This window comes from Aulonocara sp. 'chitande type north' Nkhata Bay, linkage group LG19, assembly GCF_057382095.1.
Source record: "Aulonocara sp. 'chitande type north' Nkhata Bay isolate Kocher_YH1m ecotype deep benthic linkage group LG19, A_spYH_male_GT1.1, whole genome shotgun sequence".
NCBI lineage: Eukaryota > Metazoa > Chordata > Actinopteri > Cichliformes > Cichlidae > Aulonocara > Aulonocara sp. 'chitande type north' Nkhata Bay.
In genome coordinates this window covers 10,133,753-10,152,878 of record NC_141362.1, presented here as the reverse complement: position 1 = coordinate 10,152,878, position 19,126 = coordinate 10,133,753, and the positions used below count along the sequence as shown (strand labels likewise).

At 51.3% G+C, this 19,126-nt stretch overlaps 3 protein-coding genes across 5 annotated transcripts; 1 reads left to right on the top strand and 2 right to left on the bottom strand.

Annotated features, from left to right (window-relative positions):
* Positions 1-304: 304 nt before the first annotated feature.
* sec23a (Sec23 homolog A, coat complex II component) lies at positions 305-13,004 on the bottom strand. Of its 2 annotated transcripts, none has more exons than XM_086275710.1 (20): positions 12,819-13,004; positions 11,174-11,427; positions 11,026-11,083; positions 10,862-10,948; positions 10,549-10,785; positions 10,381-10,457; positions 10,149-10,293; positions 9,899-10,057; positions 9,648-9,763; positions 9,419-9,542; positions 9,245-9,325; positions 6,978-7,067; positions 2,687-2,793; positions 2,448-2,601; positions 2,293-2,370; positions 2,046-2,207; positions 1,808-1,894; positions 1,281-1,436; positions 1,010-1,075; positions 305-923 (listed from the first exon to the last, which is right to left on the bottom strand). In XM_086275710.1, the coding sequence occupies exons 2-20, from the start codon at positions 11,392-11,394 to the stop codon at positions 834-836; spliced, it is 2,295 nt and encodes a 764-aa protein (XP_086131836.1). In that variant the 5' UTR covers positions 11,395-11,427; positions 12,819-13,004; the 3' UTR covers positions 305-833. The 2 variants fall into 2 exon arrangements, with proteins under 2 accessions (XP_086131836.1, XP_086131835.1); XM_086275709.1 differs by having other exon boundaries at positions 11,174-11,441; positions 12,819-13,003.
* On the top strand, positions 3,596-7,103 carry LOC147306516 (histamine H2 receptor). The gene is made up of 3 exons (XM_086275713.1): positions 3,596-4,544; positions 5,615-5,768; positions 5,897-7,103. The coding sequence occupies exons 1-3, from the start codon at positions 3,848-3,850 to the stop codon at positions 6,081-6,083; spliced, it is 1,038 nt and encodes a 345-aa protein (XP_086131839.1). The 5' UTR covers positions 3,596-3,847; the 3' UTR covers positions 6,084-7,103.
* Positions 13,005-13,439: 435 nt separating the features above from the next.
* On the bottom strand, positions 13,440-18,737 carry srp54 (signal recognition particle 54). 2 transcript variants are annotated; one of them, XM_086275712.1, is made up of 17 exons: positions 18,596-18,737; positions 17,065-17,158; positions 16,556-16,653; positions 16,395-16,486; positions 16,231-16,315; positions 16,028-16,132; positions 15,870-15,936; positions 15,740-15,797; positions 15,476-15,626; positions 15,206-15,354; positions 15,025-15,125; positions 14,773-14,859; positions 14,622-14,695; positions 14,395-14,503; positions 14,113-14,283; positions 13,886-13,981; positions 13,440-13,769 (listed from the first exon to the last, which is right to left on the bottom strand). In XM_086275712.1, exons 3-17 carry the CDS (start codon positions 16,631-16,633, stop codon positions 13,678-13,680), a joined length of 1,515 nt encoding a protein of 504 aa, XP_086131838.1. In that variant the 5' UTR covers positions 16,634-16,653; positions 17,065-17,158; positions 18,596-18,737; the 3' UTR covers positions 13,440-13,677. The 2 variants fall into 2 exon arrangements, with proteins under 2 accessions (XP_086131838.1, XP_086131837.1); XM_086275711.1 differs by having other exon boundaries at positions 17,069-17,158.
* Positions 18,738-19,126: the final 389 nt, after the last annotated feature.

The window sequence follows — 19,126 nt, the reverse complement described above, 5'->3', positions numbered from 1 at the left end:
GAAGCTCCTCGAGGGTCTGTTAGGTTTCTTTTCCTTTTCACACTTTAAAGGAAAAGTGTGACCCTAAAGTGGATTTTTAAATATGGGGTGGTGCTATTTGCTGGGATGACTGATGGTGTCTGAGCAGAGGTGGAGGCGACCTCAGTCCTGTGATCATCTTGTCTACAGCCGATTACAGTTACAAACAGACCGTCTGCAGGGTGTCAGACAGTGCTTTATAAAACACTGGGCTCAGTCACACATGCATAGGTGCTGCGTCTCTGATGACATCAGAGCTTCACGTTTCAGAAGAAGACAAACTCTGTAAAATTCTGCAGATTTTATTAGAAAGACGAGAACAGTGGCAAGGTGAACCTCTGCGCTCGTTCTCGGTTAGTGTTCAAACACAAGCAGACAGCTTCGCGCGCTCAGTGACATCACATGCTTTCTAAAAAAAACAAAACACCTCACTTCCTGTTTCCTGTTCCTAAATTTAAAAAAAATCACATGTTAAAATTTTAAAATCAATTTGAAACCTTTTAGGGGGGAAAAACTCCCGACGGCCACCACTTCCTGCTGTTGTTTCACAATAAAAGCTTCACAGACTAAAACTACACAGTGGCTTTTATTTTGAAAGCTATCACTGCCGCTGTCTGAGAGGATCAACCAATCAAATGCAACTTAATTTTTTTTAAAAAGGCCAATTAACAATAGCATCTCTACACTGTGAGGTTACAACTCTAAACCTGCTGCTGATTGGTTGATGGTGCTTGTGAACTGTTGCCATGGAAACACAGGCAGCGAGAAAACAAATAAAAAGCAAACGGATGAGGACAGGTGAGCCGATGGCACACTCAGGCGGCGCTGGAGACAGCGAGCTTCTTCAGGTGGTCCATGAACACCTGCAGGCTGACGTCGTCTGTCAGGATCGGAGCACCGGACTCCTGCGGTGGGGGGGGGCGGACTTGTGTAAACACAGCGTCTGATTGGTCCACATTTAAAGGTTAAAGATTACAGGTTAAAGTCTTACCTGCCCCCAGGTGTACATGTTGTTGTGGGTCTGGGAGGGGTTCACTTTGGAGAGCAGGAAGCGAGCCTGAAAACAGCAGAAGAAGAAAACCTTTCACCTGCTGATCATGTCTACAGGTGTGTATAGGTGTGGGCACAGGTGCAAAAACGAGAGTTTGCACCGGGAAATTGTTGATGATGTCACATTGCCGCTGTGCTGATGTCACGCCTCGTGATCTGAGGTGATGTAAATAAAGCTGATGTGTTTCTCAGGTGTGTGCCTGCGCCCTCACCTGGCTGCCGCCGTGCTCCGTGTCGATGTATCTCGGCATGGGGAAGCGGGTGTGCAACAGCTCCTGGGCGTCGTCCACTGGAGCCTGAAGCAGGTGTTTGAAGTTCTCGTACTCGGGCATGTCCTGATAGCCGGCCTTCCTCCACTGAGCCACAGTCTAACAGAGAGACGCAGTGAGACACAACTGTACACCTGCACGGGTCAGCTCATTATCATGGTTCTTTAAAGATTTGTGTGTTTTGAGCTCATGTGAGGTGAATTGTTGAGTTAACGAGAGGATATGAACGAGCTCAGCAGGTAAAACTGCAAACAGCTGATTGAAGCACGTTCAGGTTTGAGAGTTGGACTGAAATCAGGTGGGAACTCAGCTCAGCGTCACATCTGTGATGGAAACAGCTGGATCACGTTTAAAGAAACCATCTGAATGATAATTGTGGCTCTATCCTAATTAAATTACTGGACCCTGATTGGCTTAGACAGCTGTGATGTCACGCGGTGCTGGGGTGTGATTGGTGGTGTCGGGTGTACCTCTCCGTGGTAGATGAGGATCTGGAAGAACGTGTCCATCAGAAGGATTCGGTCGGGCAGGATGCTGCTGCTGTCCAACAGGACGGGCTAGAAACACACACACAGTCTGATCAGTTAATCGATCAGTGATCAATAACTCACAGTTTGTTTCCCAATGAGAGCTTCAGATTCTGAAACATGAAACACCTGCACATCCAGCTGCTTACTCTGCACTGTGTGCACACAGGTGTACAGGTACCTCAGGCGGGCCGTTGAAGGAGTAGGCGTAGAGCACCGGCTGGATCATGATGAGCGCCTGCGTCAGGTCCTGCCGGTTGAAGTGGTGTCGGTAATACGAGCTCTCGTCAGGACTGTTGTTGAACACCTGCAGGAACGGCGAACGCCGCAGGTGGAACATGAACTGAAACACACAAACACACGTCAGCCCTGTGTCCCGGTGCGTGTCACAGGTGTGTCTGCGCAGAGCGTTACGGGAGTCGGGTCACCTGGGGATACAGGGAGAAGGTCTCGGAGAACCGGAAGGAGTTCGGGTCGTCTTTGTGGTAATCGCCAAACTTCTGACACTGAACACAAACACAGGTATCAATTGCTTCCTGTTCGGATCAATCGTGGCGCTCACTCTGCAGGTGTGTTCTCCTACCAGTCTGATCAGCTGTCTGTCTAACCACCTGAGCACGTCCGGCCCCTCCTCCGTCTCTGCCCGGTACACTGCCAACCTCGCCATGAGGATGGCCGCCGCCTCCTGGTCAAAGGACGCCGCGATGCTTTGAATCTGCGTCTGAGCATCGGCCCAGCTGAGGGGAAGAGAAGGGACCGGGATTAATTCAGGTGTGTGTGTGTGTGTGTGTAGTGATGGGGTGGAGGCAGGTGTGTTCGTACTTCCTGGCGGTGGTGGTGACCCGGATGCGTCGCTGGCCTGACGAGTGCTGGTACTGCGTGACAAACTGGATCGCCCCGCGGCCGCCCTGAGGGATCGGCGCGTTGTGCTGCAGGAAGTGACCGCAAACAGGCAAGTTAGAGGTCAGAGGTCAGGTTAATCAGGTATCAACATCATAGAACGTTAACCCCAACTCCAGCATTTATCCCGCCCCTGAGACCTCGCTGTCAGGGTCACGACCCCTTGGACTGTTTATTTCCGTAGCACCTGCTCAGGTGTGTTTCTGTGTTTGACGCTCGTTTTCTGCCTCCAGACGTGACTCAGAGGTCACTTTCTTTAACAAAGCTGAGCTATGATTGGCTGCTTCACACCCAACCCCGGCCTGAGCTCCTCAGCGGTCTGAGGTTCAGCAGGTGGTGAGGGTGATTACACACCTGCACACCTGTTATTACCTGAGTCAAGCTGCGTGACTGACACACACACACACACACACACACACACAGGATATTGGATGTTCATCTTGTTTACTTTACAGCCAGCAGGTAAGTGTGTGTGTGTGTGTGTGTGTGTGTGTGTGTGTGTGTGTGTGTGTGTGTGCTCATCATCGTCACAGCAGGTGTCAAACAGGTGCGCCATGGCAACACCCCCCCAGGAGAACACGCCCCCTGCGGTCCACCCTCCCCCGCTCAGACTGAGCCGATCAGACTCGTTGGACTGCGATCAGAGTCACACACACCGACTGATCAACTCCAGCCAACATCAGTGTGACCTTTAACCTCTGAAGACCACAGACCGCGCTGATAATCAATCGATGAAGGTGACGGCATGGTTCTTCCTCCCGATTGGTCCGGTCAGCTGCAGGTTCAGGTGGACTCTTCTTCTGGTCTTGGCTCTTGTTTTTGATTGGTGGAAACGTCCTTGAAAGGCGCTCTCTCTGTTTTCAACTGCAGCTCAGGTGTGACTCACAGAGCCTCAGGTAATCCCAGCAGTCTCCGTGGTGACGGCGGGCTCTCAGCAGCTGCGACAGCCTGCTGAAGCTGCTTGTCCTCTGCTCCTCGTTTCAGAAGAAACCAACAGCTGATCGATCAGCTGATCAGAGAGCCTGCAGGTGATTGGATCACTTCGGCACGGTGCACGTTCCTGTCCTGCGAGTCCATGTGAAGATGGCGGACATTTTGAGCACGCTGTACGCCGCTCTCATGCTGCTGACGAGCGTGGCATCCACCTGTGGGAACCTCCTCCTCCTACTGGTGCTCCTGCTGAACAAGGAGCTGCGGTCCGACACGCTGGGCCTCACCCTGAGCTTTAGCCTTAGCGACCTCGCTCTCGGACTCTCCGCCATCCCCTTCAGTGCGTACAACAGCCTCTCCCAGCCTGTCAGACACTCCAGTGAGGCCGACGTCTGTCAGGGCGGCGGCTTCATCTTCCTCCTACTGCAGACCGCCTCCCTGCACTCGCTTGCCTGGGCTACCATCTACAAGTTCACGGAGATCTGCTTTGCACTCAGCTTCCACAGTATCTGGACGGCGGGGCGGAGCCGGGCGGTGCTGATCGCAGTCTGGCTGTTCTGCCTGGCCAACGCCACCATGCCACTGCTGGGTTTCGGCAGCTACGCCTACAGCGAGTCACGGTTCCTCTGCTGCCCGAGCTTCACCCCGGAGAACAGGTACTTCGTGCTGCTGTGGATGGGGGCGGGCATCGTAGCGCCGATCCTCACCATGTGCTCGCTGTACGGATACATCGTGTACGTGGCCAGGAAGCAGGCCAGGAGGGGAACCTTCATGTGCAACGAGCTGCACTGTTTCTACGTTCCTGCCAACAACTACCTGAGGAGCTCCATCGTCATGGTCACCACCTCAGGTGAGCTCAAGCTGTTCCTTGACGTTGCAGGGACATGGGTTACACCTCCACTTCACCGACTCACGTTCTTTGTGAAAACTTCGTCCTCTGAGTTTTACTCCAAGTTTCCCCCACACAGAGGTCCGACGACTAGTTTCCAACCTCTGTAACTAGCCCACAAACATCTCCACAACTCCTCAAATCAGCTACAAACTTACAGCTGTGTGAAAGTAATGCTCAGGCTAGTAAACAAACTTCAGTACACAGATGTTACTAACTAATCTCCAACTCCTGTTAAACGCTCAAAATCTACAGCTAGTCTAAAAATCTCTGCAGTCTCTTAAACTTCAGTAAGTAGTCTGAAACTTGTCCTCTAGATTCTTTAATTGGTGCAACAGTCCTAGTAATTACCAGTGATTTCATATGGAGTTCCAGTATTTCTCCACTGGGACTGAACATCCTGCCTAACGGGAAACAGTCTGATGCATGAAATTATTTTGTTCCTTCGACAGAAAACATTTCCCCGTTCGTAAAGCCGGGCAGATCCAATGTCCTCATAATCTCAAACCAAACAGCAGGACCATGTGACCACGGGGCCGCAGCCGTTTACCCTCTAAACTAAAACCTCGACGTCACAGCGGCCGTCTTTGAGGATCAGCGTCCATGTTTATCTTTGTGACTCACTGCCATTACTCTCATTATAGGGACAAACACTGAGGTCATAAACACAGACAGGGTCAAAGGTCACCACAGCCGGCTGCAGACGGTCTGAGTGACCGATAAACCAGGTTAATGTTTTCGCCATAAGGTCAATGAGAGCGCTACGAGTGAATGGCTACTGGCTCTAACACAGCACTCATCCACTCTACACGCCACGTCCACCTGTTCATGCAGAGAGTGTCTCCAGCCTGGAGCGGCCAGGGATTGAACCGCCCACCTTCAGATTGGTAGACAGATCTGCAACTTCAAGGCCGTTCTCTAGTCCCTACGCCTCTTTAACTAGTCCACAGATAACTAGTCTCCAAACACCAGCTCACTCATAGAGGGGCTGCTGATGAAGTCATGTGACTCTGTTTCCTGTCTCCTGGCAGTGTGTTTGCTGGTCTGCTGGCTGCCCTACATCTCTGTGTGTCTGTACGAGACGCTGAGCGGTCAGCAGAGTCCGTCCGTGACCGCCGCCCTCTCCTCCTGGCTGGTTCTGACCAGCGCCGCGCTCAACCCGTGGATCACCTGCATGACGCAGACGTGAGTCAGACTTTCTTTATCGAAGGCTCCGATCAGTTTTGAAGCAGTAATGAAACGTCACTATGACGCGCTCATGATGTCATAGTGAACAGGAACGTCACTTCCTGTCTGTCTCTCTGTGACTCCAGCAGGTACAGGGCGGCGGTGTGCCGAAGTTTCCGCAGGTTCGTTCCTTGTGCCGGGATGTTCCTGGAGTCCCACTCCCAGAGCTCCGCCCTCCATCTACCTGCGACCAATCGCCCTAGCACAACAACAACAACAAGTATGACCGCAACACAGCCTCCATCTTCTCCCAAAACACTAACAAGACCATGACCCTCCCATCACCATCACTGGACCTGTGCACTCTGGGAAATGTAGGCCATACTTCTCATCTTCTTCTTCAGCGTGGACGAGTTCTGACGTGACGTTGTGTTCGAAGACCGCACACTGATGTTCAGCTGATGATCTCCCGCAGTCTCACAACACGAAACATTTCCTGATCCACTCAGAGTCACAAACAGTCCGAGCTCTTTCAGCTCCATTTCAGCAGAGGTGTGTTTATGCTGACGTGACCACATCAGCACAGAGTAGACGGAGGACGAAGGTCAAACTGTTCCATGGGCTCAGTTACACTGAGCGTTTAAAACTCTGAGCTGGACGCCGTGCTGCACGTGAACAGAGCTGAGAAACAGCCGGAGACTCTGGGAGTGACGAGCGGCTTGTGCAGCCCAGCAGGATCGAGGATGATGGACAAACTCGGCGGAGCCTGGAAGTCAGCATCTCCGCCCTGATGTGTGCACTTCAAATTCAAACTCATTTCCTGCTTATTATGACTGAGCATCCTCTTAGAAAGACTGTCAGTTTGGCTGCTTTAGTTTTTTGCCGTTTTCATTTTGAAAGCTGTCCCGCTAAACAGCAAAAATAAAATGATATTACTTTTAAAATAATTAGAGCGAATAAATAAAAACTAAAAAAATAAACTACAAACAGATGATCACTGGTCTAATTGTTGTTTTAAACACCAACATTTTACTATCAAAACATCAGTGGGGCTTTTATTTTGTCAGCTTGAGCTCTTATTTTCTCAACAGCAGGATCTATGACATCATCCTGTACCATGACATCACTGCAGATCACTGAACTTTCTTTTAATTGGTGGATATCAATAATTCAGTAGCTTCATGGTGACAGTGACAGAATCAAAGGTCAGAGGTCAGGTGTTTATACCTGGTTGACGACCTCAAAGTAAAGCGCCAGCGTGGTACTCGGATCCAGTCCGCAGACCTTCCACTGACAGGTTCCTCCCGTGCCGATCTCCTGGAACACAAACAGTCACAGTCTAAGCAATTCTGCCCCTGCAGGCCGGACACAGGAATTACACCCACCTGAGGGTTCACCTGTACCTGACAAAAACACACAATCAGCATTTATATGAGCAGTAAGATTCTGAGGCGGCGGTGTTGTGTACTTCCTGTCTCTGCCTGCAGGGGGCAGTGTTAGTGTACTTCCTGTCTCTGCCTGCAGGGGGCAGTGTTAGCGTACTTCCTGTCTCTGCCTGCAGGGGGCAGTGTTAGTATACTTCCTGTCTCTGCCTGCAGCGGACAGTGTTAGTGTACTTCCTGTCTCTGCCTGCACGGGGGAGTGTTAGTGTACTTCCTGTCTCTGCCTGCACGGGGGAGTGTTAGTGTACTACCTCTCTCTGCCTGCAGGGGGCAGTGTTAGTGTACTTCCTGTCTCTGCCTGCACGGGGGAGTGTTAGTGTACTTCCTGTCTCTGCCTGCAGGGGGCAGTGTTAGTGTACTTCCTGTCTCTGCCTGCAGGGGGCAGTGTTAGTGTACTTCCTGTCTCTGCCTGCACGGGGCGGTGTTAGTGTACTTCCTGTCTCTGCCTGCACGGGGCAGTGTTAGCGTACTTCCTGTCTCTGCCTGCACGGGGCGGTGTTAGTGTACTTTATGGTCGTGTCCAAATTCATGGGCTGCATCCTCCTGAGGACCCGGCCCATGTAGAACGCGAAGGCCGGGTCCTCAGAAGGTCGGGTAGGCCGGAAGTAAACGGCTGTGAAATTGGACGGTCTAGCCTTCAGATTAGCATCACCGCTGTCTCGGTGGAGTTTAATAAACTCAGCCGTCTGCTCCTTGCTATCTCTCTGCATTGAATCATATCTGTTATTAACCTCTGTCTCTCTTCCACAGTATGTCTTTATCCTGTCTTCCTTCTCTCACCCCAACCGGTCACAGCAGATGGCCCCGCCCCTTCCTGAGCCTGGTTCTGCCGGTTTCTTCCTGTTAAAAGGGAGTTTTTCCTTCCCACTGTCGCCAAAGTGCTTGCTCATAGGGGGTCATATGATTGCTGGGTTTTCTTCCTGTTCCTATTATTGTAGGATCTACTGTACAATATAAAGTGCCTTGAGGCGACTGCTGTTGTGATTTGGTGCTATATAAATAAAATTGAATTGAATTGAACTAAAATATAACAGGACACTATTGTAAATTCTCGACTGTCTCACACTTCTGTTTAATCAGTTTTCTGTTTGATGTTTATTCAGCTGTGTGAAAACCAAGGAGGAACCCACCCGGGGGATTAATAAAGTTTTATTTTATCTAATCTAATCTAATAACTTTAATCTCAGCCAAACCGATTTACTCACGAACAAACAAAACACTGAAAAAAGCCAAAGAATAACATTTTTAGGTTGTCTAAGTGACTTATACATTACGTTTAACCCGAGTAGCAAAAGACCGCAGTGATCTGAAAATTATGTGTTGTGCCGTTCTTGGCGGCTCTAGTGACCCTCGAGCTCCCGGCTAGCTATCAAGCTGGTGGGTAACAGACGTCTCCGAAAACGTCTGAGCACTTTTGCAAATATGTGATGTCTTGATAAACCGAACAGATATTTGATGTTTACACAGCTACTTTCTCGCCTGAAAATATATAACTGGTGGTGGTCAGAGGGCCCGGTGGCGCCTGTGTCCGGCAGCCTCGCCTCTGTCAGTGCGCCCCAGGGCAGCTGTGGCTACAATGTAGCTTGCTATCGCCAGTGTGTGAATGTGTGTGTGAATGGGTGGATGACTGAATGTAGTGTAAAGCGCTTTGGGGTCCTATGGACTAGAAAAGTGCTATACAAATGCAGGCCATTTACCATATGTTAAAAGTTTATTTTGTGACCCAGAAAGATTAGTAAGAGTAATATTAAAAACTTAGTAGCGACCGCCATTGTTGAAAACTGGAGTTTGGCTGGGCCGTGCTATGAATTCTGGGATATGGTAGGCCACGAAGGACACACCCGACCCATCCTTCAAATTCGGGGAAAAGGAGGACGCATTTGTCGGCTGCATTCGGAGGAGTCTACGAATTTGGACAGCCTTCATCGCGTCACTGTAACGTAATCGGTCTACAAATGCGGCCTCAGGAGGATGCAGCCCATGAATTTGGACACCCCCTTTGTCTCTGCCTGCAGGGGGCATCGTTAATGGCGCTGTCTTAGCTTCACGTACGTTCTCGGAGACGCAGGGTCCTTTAGCGTTCAGAGACACGCAGGGGCCAATGGCACCGGACACTTTGATCTCTCTGGACGTCTGCATGGGAAAAACACAGCAGGGGTCATTAACCTGTGATAGAGATGTGCTGGGGGCGGCGCCTCCCTGTTCTTCTGTGCTTTTCCTTCATACCTTGATCTCCAGTGTGGCGGCGAAGGCCATCTTAAAGGATCCCTGGACATCTTTGGTGAAAACCCTCTGGAAGGTCTGCTTGAACAGAGACGTGTTGAAGGAGTCGGCCATCACCATGTAACCGCTGCGACACAGAGACACACGTCACGCACGAATACGACCACAGAGGGCACTACACAGCCCACCAGCCTTTGACAGGGTTCAGGAGTGAGTGTGTGTGTGTGTGTACCCGGTGTAGTTGGTGCAGCACTTCATCTCCAGCAGGCCGGTCTGATCTAGGGCACAGGCGTAGATGTCGATGATGTGACCGTTGCTGGACGCTCGATTGGCCAGAGACTCGTAGTGCTGTGAGCCAGCGATCAGAACAACGAGAGCAAAGCTCACAACAACCATTAAAAGTCTTAAAGAACGATAAAGTAATGATGAAAATAATCAGGTAAAAAAAACGGGTCACATGGTCTGTAAATGGCGTGCACTCACTTTGGTGGCCTTCTTCATGAACTTGGCGTTGTCCTTCTCGATGTCGTGCCAGGACCTGATCGGCGTCTTCAGCTCGTCTCCCACCACCATGCCGGGCCCCTGCGTCGCCGGGCCGCCTATGAAGGTCATGATGCGTGCGCCAGTATTGGGAAAGGTGCACTGTGGGTAAAAGAACACAAACAAAACCGATGATCAAAGTCTTTGAGACATCCACGCCATGTTCTGTCTGCCTAAAGCCCCGCCCCCTCACCTCCAGAAGCCCCACGGCGATGGACATGGCAACGCCCAGTGAGCGCAGCGGTCTCTTGCCCTGCGTCACAGGCCAGGGGTCGCGCTGCAGCTCCCCCAGCAGGTCGGTGAGGTTCATGTCAATCTTCTGCACCGGCTGCAGAAACCTGCAGGAAAATTCACAGTGAGGAATGCCGCTGCTGTGACAGCACCTTTACTTAAACCACACCCACTCAGGCTCACAGGAGGCTCACCTGTTGAATGACTGCTGTGGCGCCGCCTGCGGCCCTCGTCCCTGAGCGGCCGAAGGTTTGGTGAGACCCAGCATCTCCTACAGGAAGCACAGGTGTTGTTAACTCACCTGAGTTCTGACGCTCGGGAAGCCCCCAGCCCCACCCCAGAGGGACATGCAGGTGACGTACCTGCAGCTGTTTGGCGTTCAGATCCTTGGTCCCCCTAAAGACGTAGCTCTTGGAGATACCCTCGCAGCCGAGCTCGTGCACCTGAACCATGCGTCCGAAGGTGATGAGTCCGACGAGCGCGGTGGGCGGGAGCAGAGACAGCGACATCTGCAGAGACTCCTTCAGCGCCTGCAGGTCCTCGTCCTCCATGCAGGTGTCCACCACATACAGGAACACCAGCGGCATCTGAGGGCCCCTCTGGGGACAAAGAGCACAGCGGCTCACACACCTGACGGCACGGTCGTTACCTGTCTCACCTGTCCTCAGGACTCACCTGAACCACATACTCGATGGTGGAGAACAGAGGCAGCAGCTCGGCAGGCTGGTTCACCTCAGAGATCCCGGCGTAGGACGGAGGAAACTGAGACAGAGACAAGGTCAGACTCCACCCGTGACACCCGGAACACCTGACAGGTAGGCGGGGCTTGCGGCACTCACCTGGTTCCTCTGGTAGCAGAAGTTACAGGCCCACAGCTTGGCTCTGTAGTCCACCTGGCTGAAAGTTACAAACACACAGACAGATGAGTGCGGGGCACACAGGTAAAGGGTGGGCGGACAGGTGAGTGTTGGAGGCTGTGATGCGTACCAGAGTGGGTTGAGTACAGCGCGGCAGGTGGCGCGACTACAGAGAACCGGCTCGTACTGGATCGGGGGCAGGTCGGTCCTCTCCTTCAGCGGAGTGAACAGAGCCGCCACCGGCACCACCATCCGGGTCGCCTCCAGCCGGCTCGACGGCCACACGTTCCAGCTGAAACGGACGCCGTCGCGCTCCTCATTCTGAGCGATGTACTCTGGAAAGGTCGTCATGGAACCACCAGGAAGTGGGAGGGGGGGGTCACACTGTTGGGTATAAGCTGATGAGAGGAGGAGAGGGTGGGGGGTGGGCAGTGTGAGGGTAGTGCAGTGATATTGGCAGCGTGGGAATAAGCCCCGCCCACTTTCTTCTAAAGTTACGTTGGTTCGGATTGAAGTGATGTTTTCGTGCAAACACCTGCGTCACCGTTTCAAAGGTGAGGCTTTATCTCTCACCAGACTGACACACCTGTGAGAGGCGATGTCATCCTGGTGTTTATCTCAAACAGGTGTCCATGTTTATATGCGACCAGGTAGCAATTTTACTTGTCCCCCCAACCCACATTCTCACTTTCTAGACATAAACACAGGTGAGTCTCAAAGGTAAGAAAAATCACACCCAAAGACAGGCACAGCTCCAGGTGAGCAGTTACTAAAAGAGAAAAACAGCAGGCAGTGCCTGAACCTGCGAGATGGATTTTTATGGTGACGTTGAAATGATTTTATGTTCTTTGAACACGTTGCAGAAAAACGAGTCACTGCTAAACCTTCATAAAGCACAAACAACAACAACAATAACAATAATAAGAACGAACCAACAGAAAGAATTAAAATCAGAAAAAAAGTTTCTCCCTAGTCTGGTTGATACTGACACAAACAGGCTGATATGGGGTCAAAGGTCAGTGAGACTTCACTCTTAAACTGAAAAAGCTCCAGAAAGCCTTCATTTCTTGTAAAAACTGCAGAAAATGCACACTGAGCTACCAGCCCCGATGCTCACAATGGAGTCCAGCTCAGGCCGAACTTCGCAGGAAACTCCGAGAAATGAACACCCAGCTGCTGCTCCAGCAGAGACCCGCGAAAACGAGCCGAACACAAAATCCTACAAAAACCGAACAGTCTGGTGGGCGGGCTGCGGGTCCCTGTGGTCCTGCTGGATGCTCTGGTCTCACTATGGGAGAGTTTCTAACGTCACACCTGAATCTGAGGCTTCATCCCAGAATCATCATCATCATCATCATCAAGACAGTGCCACTCTTAAACACGTGACCTCACCGGCACCCACCGACTCTGCGCGACCTTTGCAGGATTTAAAGTCCAGCAGGTCAGAGATGCTGCGCCTGCGACACTTAAAAAAAAACTGACGTCAGCAGCTACCTGTGGGACACCTGCAGGTGTGTGACAGCAGGAGCCGTGTGGCACAGGTAGCTGCTGGCGTCGGCACACCTGGAGCCGAACCCGAGGACTCAAACACCAAAAGTCAGCCCCGTTTTCTCAACATCACACAGCAGCTAACTCAAGCTAACGGCTAACTGCGACACTGACGTCACACGGGTGACAGTTACGGGACGCGAGCACAGGTGGCTGGACAGAGGCCAGCTGAGGTTGGAGCTCTGCCAGGCCCAGGTGAGTCCGTGCTCCAGGTAAACGAGACTCACCGCTGCTGAAGCTGCCGCCGCTCTCCACTGACAACACAGCAAAACAATATGGCGGCCGCCACGTCAAGACCCAGAGAGGAAAAACGCAGGCAGAGGGCTCACTCCGACAGAAATCCCGGAACCAGACCCGAGAGGGGCGGCGCAATGAAGCTCCAGCCCGGAGGACTCATCCGTTTCATCTCACTGTGACAACCTTTAACTTGAAACCTGAGAAACTCTGACCCACAGCCCGGGAGGAGCCGCTCTAACCTCTCAGGGTCTGCACTCTTCACACCCAAACCAGATGCCACTCTTCTGTTTATTACCCGTTATTTATTACCTGTTATTACCTGAATTCTGATACCGTTTTCAGTCACGTCTCTGTTCAGTCTTCATATTTTTATTAATCATCATTAAACAGGCTGAAGAACAGCCCACACACTTCCTGTTCTCACTGAATTAAAAGTTCCTGGAATAAACTCAAACTTTTACCTCACATTTTATTTTCTACTGAAAACTTTTACAACTCACTTTATTTATTTTACAGCTTTACTCAAAGCAAACAGTACGATTTTATTCTGAAAATCCCAGACTTTACTACTTGTGTGAAAAAACAAACAAACAAACAAAACACAGCAGGTGTAAAATGGTGTAAATACAAACGTTTATTAAACACCAAAAATACATCACTAATCTTCATCATCATCATCATCATTAGCTCGTCCAATCAGGACACTCCATTTTCATCCTACACATTTAAATTAATGAAACATCCTCTCCCCCTCTCTTTGAAAGCAGCAGAGAACAGGTAACTCTAAGCCCCACCCCTCCGACTGTCTGGAGGCGGAGCCTGTAGATAAGGCAGCAGATTGGTTGGTGGTCACATGTTGTTGAATCCCATCATGCCTTTCATGTTGCCCGCGGCGCCCTGCTGAAACTGACGCATCATCGACTGGAGTCCCGCCATCCCGCCTGCGTGCGCGCGCGCACACACACACACACACACACACACACACACACACAGGTGTTACTCTCCAGGACGCTTGCAGGCGAGCAAACCTGTGTTTGGGTCTGGGTTCTGGTCTTACCCATGTGGTGCAGGACTCTGGGGTCCATCATTTTGGCCATCTGCTGGTTCAATTTGGCCATCTGAGACGGGTTCACGTTCTTGGACATGTCTCCTCCTGAAACACAGCGAGCACGCCATAAACACGTCAGTGGCAGGACGCTGTACACCTGCAGACCCGCTCAGTTCCCTTTGACCTCTCACATGTTCCTGAAAACCTTCTCAGACCCCCTCAGCAGGTGTCGGTACCTTTGAAGAGTCCTTTGATGCCTCCCATCTTCTTGACCATCTGGGCAAACTTGGTGTACTGGGTGAGGAGTTCCTGGACATCTCTGGTGGCGACCCCTGATCCCCGGGCCACCCTCTGGATCCTGTTGGGCTGCTTGCTAAAGAGCTTCGCTCCATCTTTGCTGTCCAGCTCTGCAGAACCCAAGAGAGTGGAGAGACATCGGGTCATCCATCAGGACCAGCTGTGTGTGTGTGTGTGTGTGTGTGTGTGTGTGTGTGTGTGTGTGTGTGTGTGTGTTTTACCCTGGTCATTCATGCTGTCCATGATGGTCATCAGTTTCTTCAGTCGAGCCATCGACTCCTGCTCGTTGCCTTTACTCATGAAGTCTGTCCCGAAGCCTGGAATCATACCCTGAACGCAACACACACACACACACACACACACACACACACACACACACACACACACAGTCATCAAGCCGTCTCTCAGCCTCGGGTGAGTTTCAGGTGAGTTTCAGGTGAGTGTGTACCATGATCTGTCCAAAGGGGCCCATCTTCATGATGTTCTGGAACTGCTCGTACATGTCTCTGAGGGTGAACTGGCCTGCGGGTCAGAGGTCAAAGGTTAAGATTAGTGAGGTTACCCAGAGTGCAGTGTGGGTGGCGTGCTCGCCGTCTCACCGTGTTTCAGCTTGTCGATCAGCTCCTCGTTGTCATCCAGCTTCAGCTCATTCACTCGGTCGATCAGGCCCTCGATGTCACCCATTCCTGACAGGAAGAAGAGTCGACAGGTTTCCATGGAAACGGCTCAGTTCAAATATCCAGAATCAGTCAGATTAAAAAAAAATTGGTGGTGGACTATCAGTTAGTCCACCAATGACAGCCGCTCAGCGTGCGTCCGTGCATATGCCCCTCCCCCTGGCGCGTGCTTACCGAGCAGCTTGCTGATGAACGGCTGCGTCTTAAATGGCTCGAAGTCGTCGATGTGCTCGCCCGTTCCGATGAAGATGATGGGACTGCGTGTGGCCGCCACACTGCCAGGAAACAGCAGAAGAAGAAGGTAAACCGTAACAGTCGTATGACAGCATCATGCAGCACAGGACGCTAGGCTTACGCGCTCAGAGCTCCTCCTCCTTTGGCGTGCCCGTCCAGTTTGGTGACGATGACCGACGCCACGTCCACTTTGTCTTTGAAGGCTTTGGCCTGGGACTCGCAGGCCTGCCCGATCGAGGCGTCCATCACGTACACGATGTTGTCGGGTTGCTACGGAAACAGGACCAGTGACACACATGAGTCCAGAACAGGCAGGCACCTTCACACACAAACACTTCCTGTTGCTCTACTTAGCAGGACTGCACCTGAGGTGGTGCGTTCAGGGACTCACCACAGCATTGGAGACCTGCAGCATCTCCTCGAACAGCGAGTCCTCCTGTTTGTGTCGTCCGCTTGTGTCCACGATGATGATCTCAAAGTTCTCTGCTTTGAACTTCTCCACGCCCTCTGAGGCGATCACCACCGGGTCCATCTCTGTGTAACTGAGGAGCACGGACAGTCAGGAGGTACGTGAATGCACCACACACACGTTCGGCAGATCCCTGAACTCATCACCCAGAGGTAACACCAGGGACGCCGCCTGTCCGAGACTCACCTGCCGTAGAAGGGGATCCTGGCTTTGGTGGCATTCTGTTTGAGCTGATCGAAGGCACCTGAGAGAGGAGAGGAGATGATGATGGCGGTCATGTGACTGACAGGAAGTGAGTCTACGAAGTGACGCTAACCTGCTCTGAAAGTGTCGGCGCAAATCAGGCAGGTCTTCCAGCCTTTCCTCTGGTAGTAATACGCCAGCTGCAGGAAACACACCAATCACAGTGAGAACACAGCAGGAGGCGGGGCCTGTGTAAGGGGGGGGGGTCTATGACAGGTGAGTGTGGGTCACCTTGGAGCAGGTTGTAGTTTTTCCGCTGCCCTGCAGACCGACAAACATGATGACATTGTTCTTGCCTTTAGTGGGGGTCCACGCCTTCACGCCGGGGTCCACCAGCTGGTCACATGACACACACACACACACTGCATGGTTAGACTCAACAACTTCCTGTTGGTGTTTAACCTGATCGAGCATTGGCAGCGAGACGATCTGACCTTGACGAGCTCCTTGAAGACGGCGTGCTGGATCATCCTCCTCTTGTTCAAACCCGATGCCATCTCCTCCAGGTCTATGGCAGACCTGCAGGGACAAAAACAAGCAGAGTTCAGCACACCTGGACGGGACACTCGGACGCCGGGATCAGGACGATCACACTCACTTGACGTTCTCTCTCAGCTGTTTGACCAGCTTGATGTTGACGTCGGCCTCCAGCAGAGCGGCGCACACCTCCTTCAGCATGGCGTTCAGCACCTGGAAACACATATGGTGAGTCACAGACCATGGCGGTGTCAGCTGGGCGCTCAGATTCGACCCACTCACCTCTTCATTGATGATGGTGGCGTTGCTGAGTGACCTCAGCGCCGAGGTGATCTTCCTCCCCAGGTCGGCGAGCACCATGATGGCGGTCCAAGTTAGACCTGAAAATAAAAAGTGTGGTCACGGCGTGCTTGTGTGCGGCACGCTGCCACTTCTTATCTCGGTTTACTTGCAGAGGAGTCAGTGACATTTACACACTTACTCCCAAAAACTTGATTCTGTTCATCAGGATGTTTTCAGTGGGAGAAACGTTTCATCATCATCAGGTGACTTCGTCAGTTTCCAACCTTATAAACAGCACATCTGCACCACTGACCAACAACAGGCTGTGAAGTCAGTTTATGATCATTAATCATGTTAATGATCATCCTGAATTGTCATGACTACTGATTGATCGGTGACCATCAGTACCATTCATGGGGAGTAGGGATCGGCTGCTACGTCCACATGAACAGAATCAACTTTTTGGGACTTCCTCACCTGGATGATTGAGCATGCATCAAGTCACTTACTTACTGTGTTAATCAGAGTTTTGTGGAGGGTACCCCTCCTACTGAGCGTGCTCAGCAAGTCAGCTGACAGGTGGTGGTGGCAGCCTCACTCTTCCTGTCCAGAGGAGAGAAAATAAAAGTTGTTCAGATTTGAGAGATTTATCCTTGATGAAGACCATCCACTCTGAAATCTGAACCAGCGCCCGAAGCTCACTGTAAAAATCAGACACTGCAAAACTTCAGATCGTTCGTTCATATCGTTTCTGCTCACTTCAGACTGGCTCTGAGTTCGACCTTTGCGCCCGCTCACCCTGAACGAGCTGTGGATTTTGTTAAATGTATCTGAATGCATGAAATGATTTAAAGTGAATCCTCAGACTCCTGCAGCAGCTCTCAAAATGAAAATGATGCACATATTTAACAGAATAATGCTGTAGGCCACAGGTGTCGAACTCCAGTCCTCAGGGCCGCTGTCCCTGCTGCAACACGCCTGAATGACACAAGTAGGTCATTAGCAAGACCTGACAGGTGCTCATGAATGAACACGATGCATTTAAAGTACTTTTAGACGTACATTTTTCCAAGCACTACTTCACTTGAGTGGAGGTGGGGTTGCCACCTCAGCATGCAGCTCTATAGAGTCTTGTTACTAATGTTATTCAGGTGTGTTGCAGCAGGGACACATGGAAAAGTTTCAGGAGACCGGCCCTCGAGGCCTGCAGTTTGACACCCCTGCTTTAAGTGATAATTATAGAAACATCTGGAAACTGCCAAACTCCCAGATTACAGATGCTGTTCATGCTGATGGTGAGAATGAGCCGTGAGGACAGTTGTGAAGAAACCTGCTGGAAGTTTTTAAAAACATCCTGGAAAGTTTTTGATATTTGAAGCACTCATAAACGTTCAAACTCTGGAGCACAAGATTTGCAGCTAAATTTGAGATGGTCGAGATGTCATCATCGTGGACGCTGCCCAGCCTGTCCAATCAATGCTTCTGTCTCATGGCTTCTAACAGCTGATGGAGGGCTTCATCATCTCAGCAACTCTGAGACTCCGGCACTAAGAGCGGAAAACAGCCCCCTGCATAGCTCTCTGGCTGTCCTCACACCTGGTTCAGTACACGGACGCACGATCTGTGATTTTGGGGTCGATCCTTTCTTTGTGTTCCGATATCTGAAAGGAGCTGCCTGGAGCCACCGATCAATCAGATGTGAAGCTGAACACATGTTCACGCTTGAGCCAGGAGGTGACAAATTAAAGGAAACCCCTCCATGGAGCTTCTCGGTGCCTCTCACCCCTTCGGCCTGTCCGATTACACAGAACTGATCAGAACATCGATCAGCTCCTCATCACGTGATCGATAGTCGCGCGGATCGATCGCCTGTTTATCGAATAACACGTCAGCTGTTTACAGTTAGCACGGACCGAGCGGCTAGCATTAGCTCTGTTAGCTCGGTGCGCTCACGCGGATAGAGACGTACTTCCGGCCGTGGCAGCGGGCCCGGTACGGAGAACCGAGCCTCGCGGGAGCGGAGAGAGGTGCGGGTCTTACCGTGTCCGTGAGTGTGCTCGTTAAACGGCAGCAGGACCAAGACTCCACCACAGGAGCGTTATCCAAAACACCGGAAACACCGCGTCATTCCACCAGCCCAACCGGAAGCACTCAGGCTTTATTTAAAAAAAACAACTTTATTCAGAACATCAGATGTTTCATTTCCCTTTAATTTGTTGTCTATTAGAAGTTTTTCCATAATGGTTTAGTTTAAAATTGATTAAAATGAATGCAGCTGTAGTGGCGTCATCGCGTAACACCGAGCCACATGGACGTTAAAGGTTTAAATCAGCTGATCTGTGAGCAGCTCCCACGACGGACAGAAACCACACTTAAAAACGTGTACAGGAGGGGGCGGGGCTCTGTGGATAACCACCTGAGCCTGTTCCATGATCTCATCATTGCATCATGATTTCATCAGTGCAGCCCTCTGAACACACCTGTCTGCACCACAAATGCCTCACCTGTCCACTTTTACCTATGCAGCATCAGTGCAGGCTCTTTGAGAAACTTCAGCCCCCTCACGTTTTT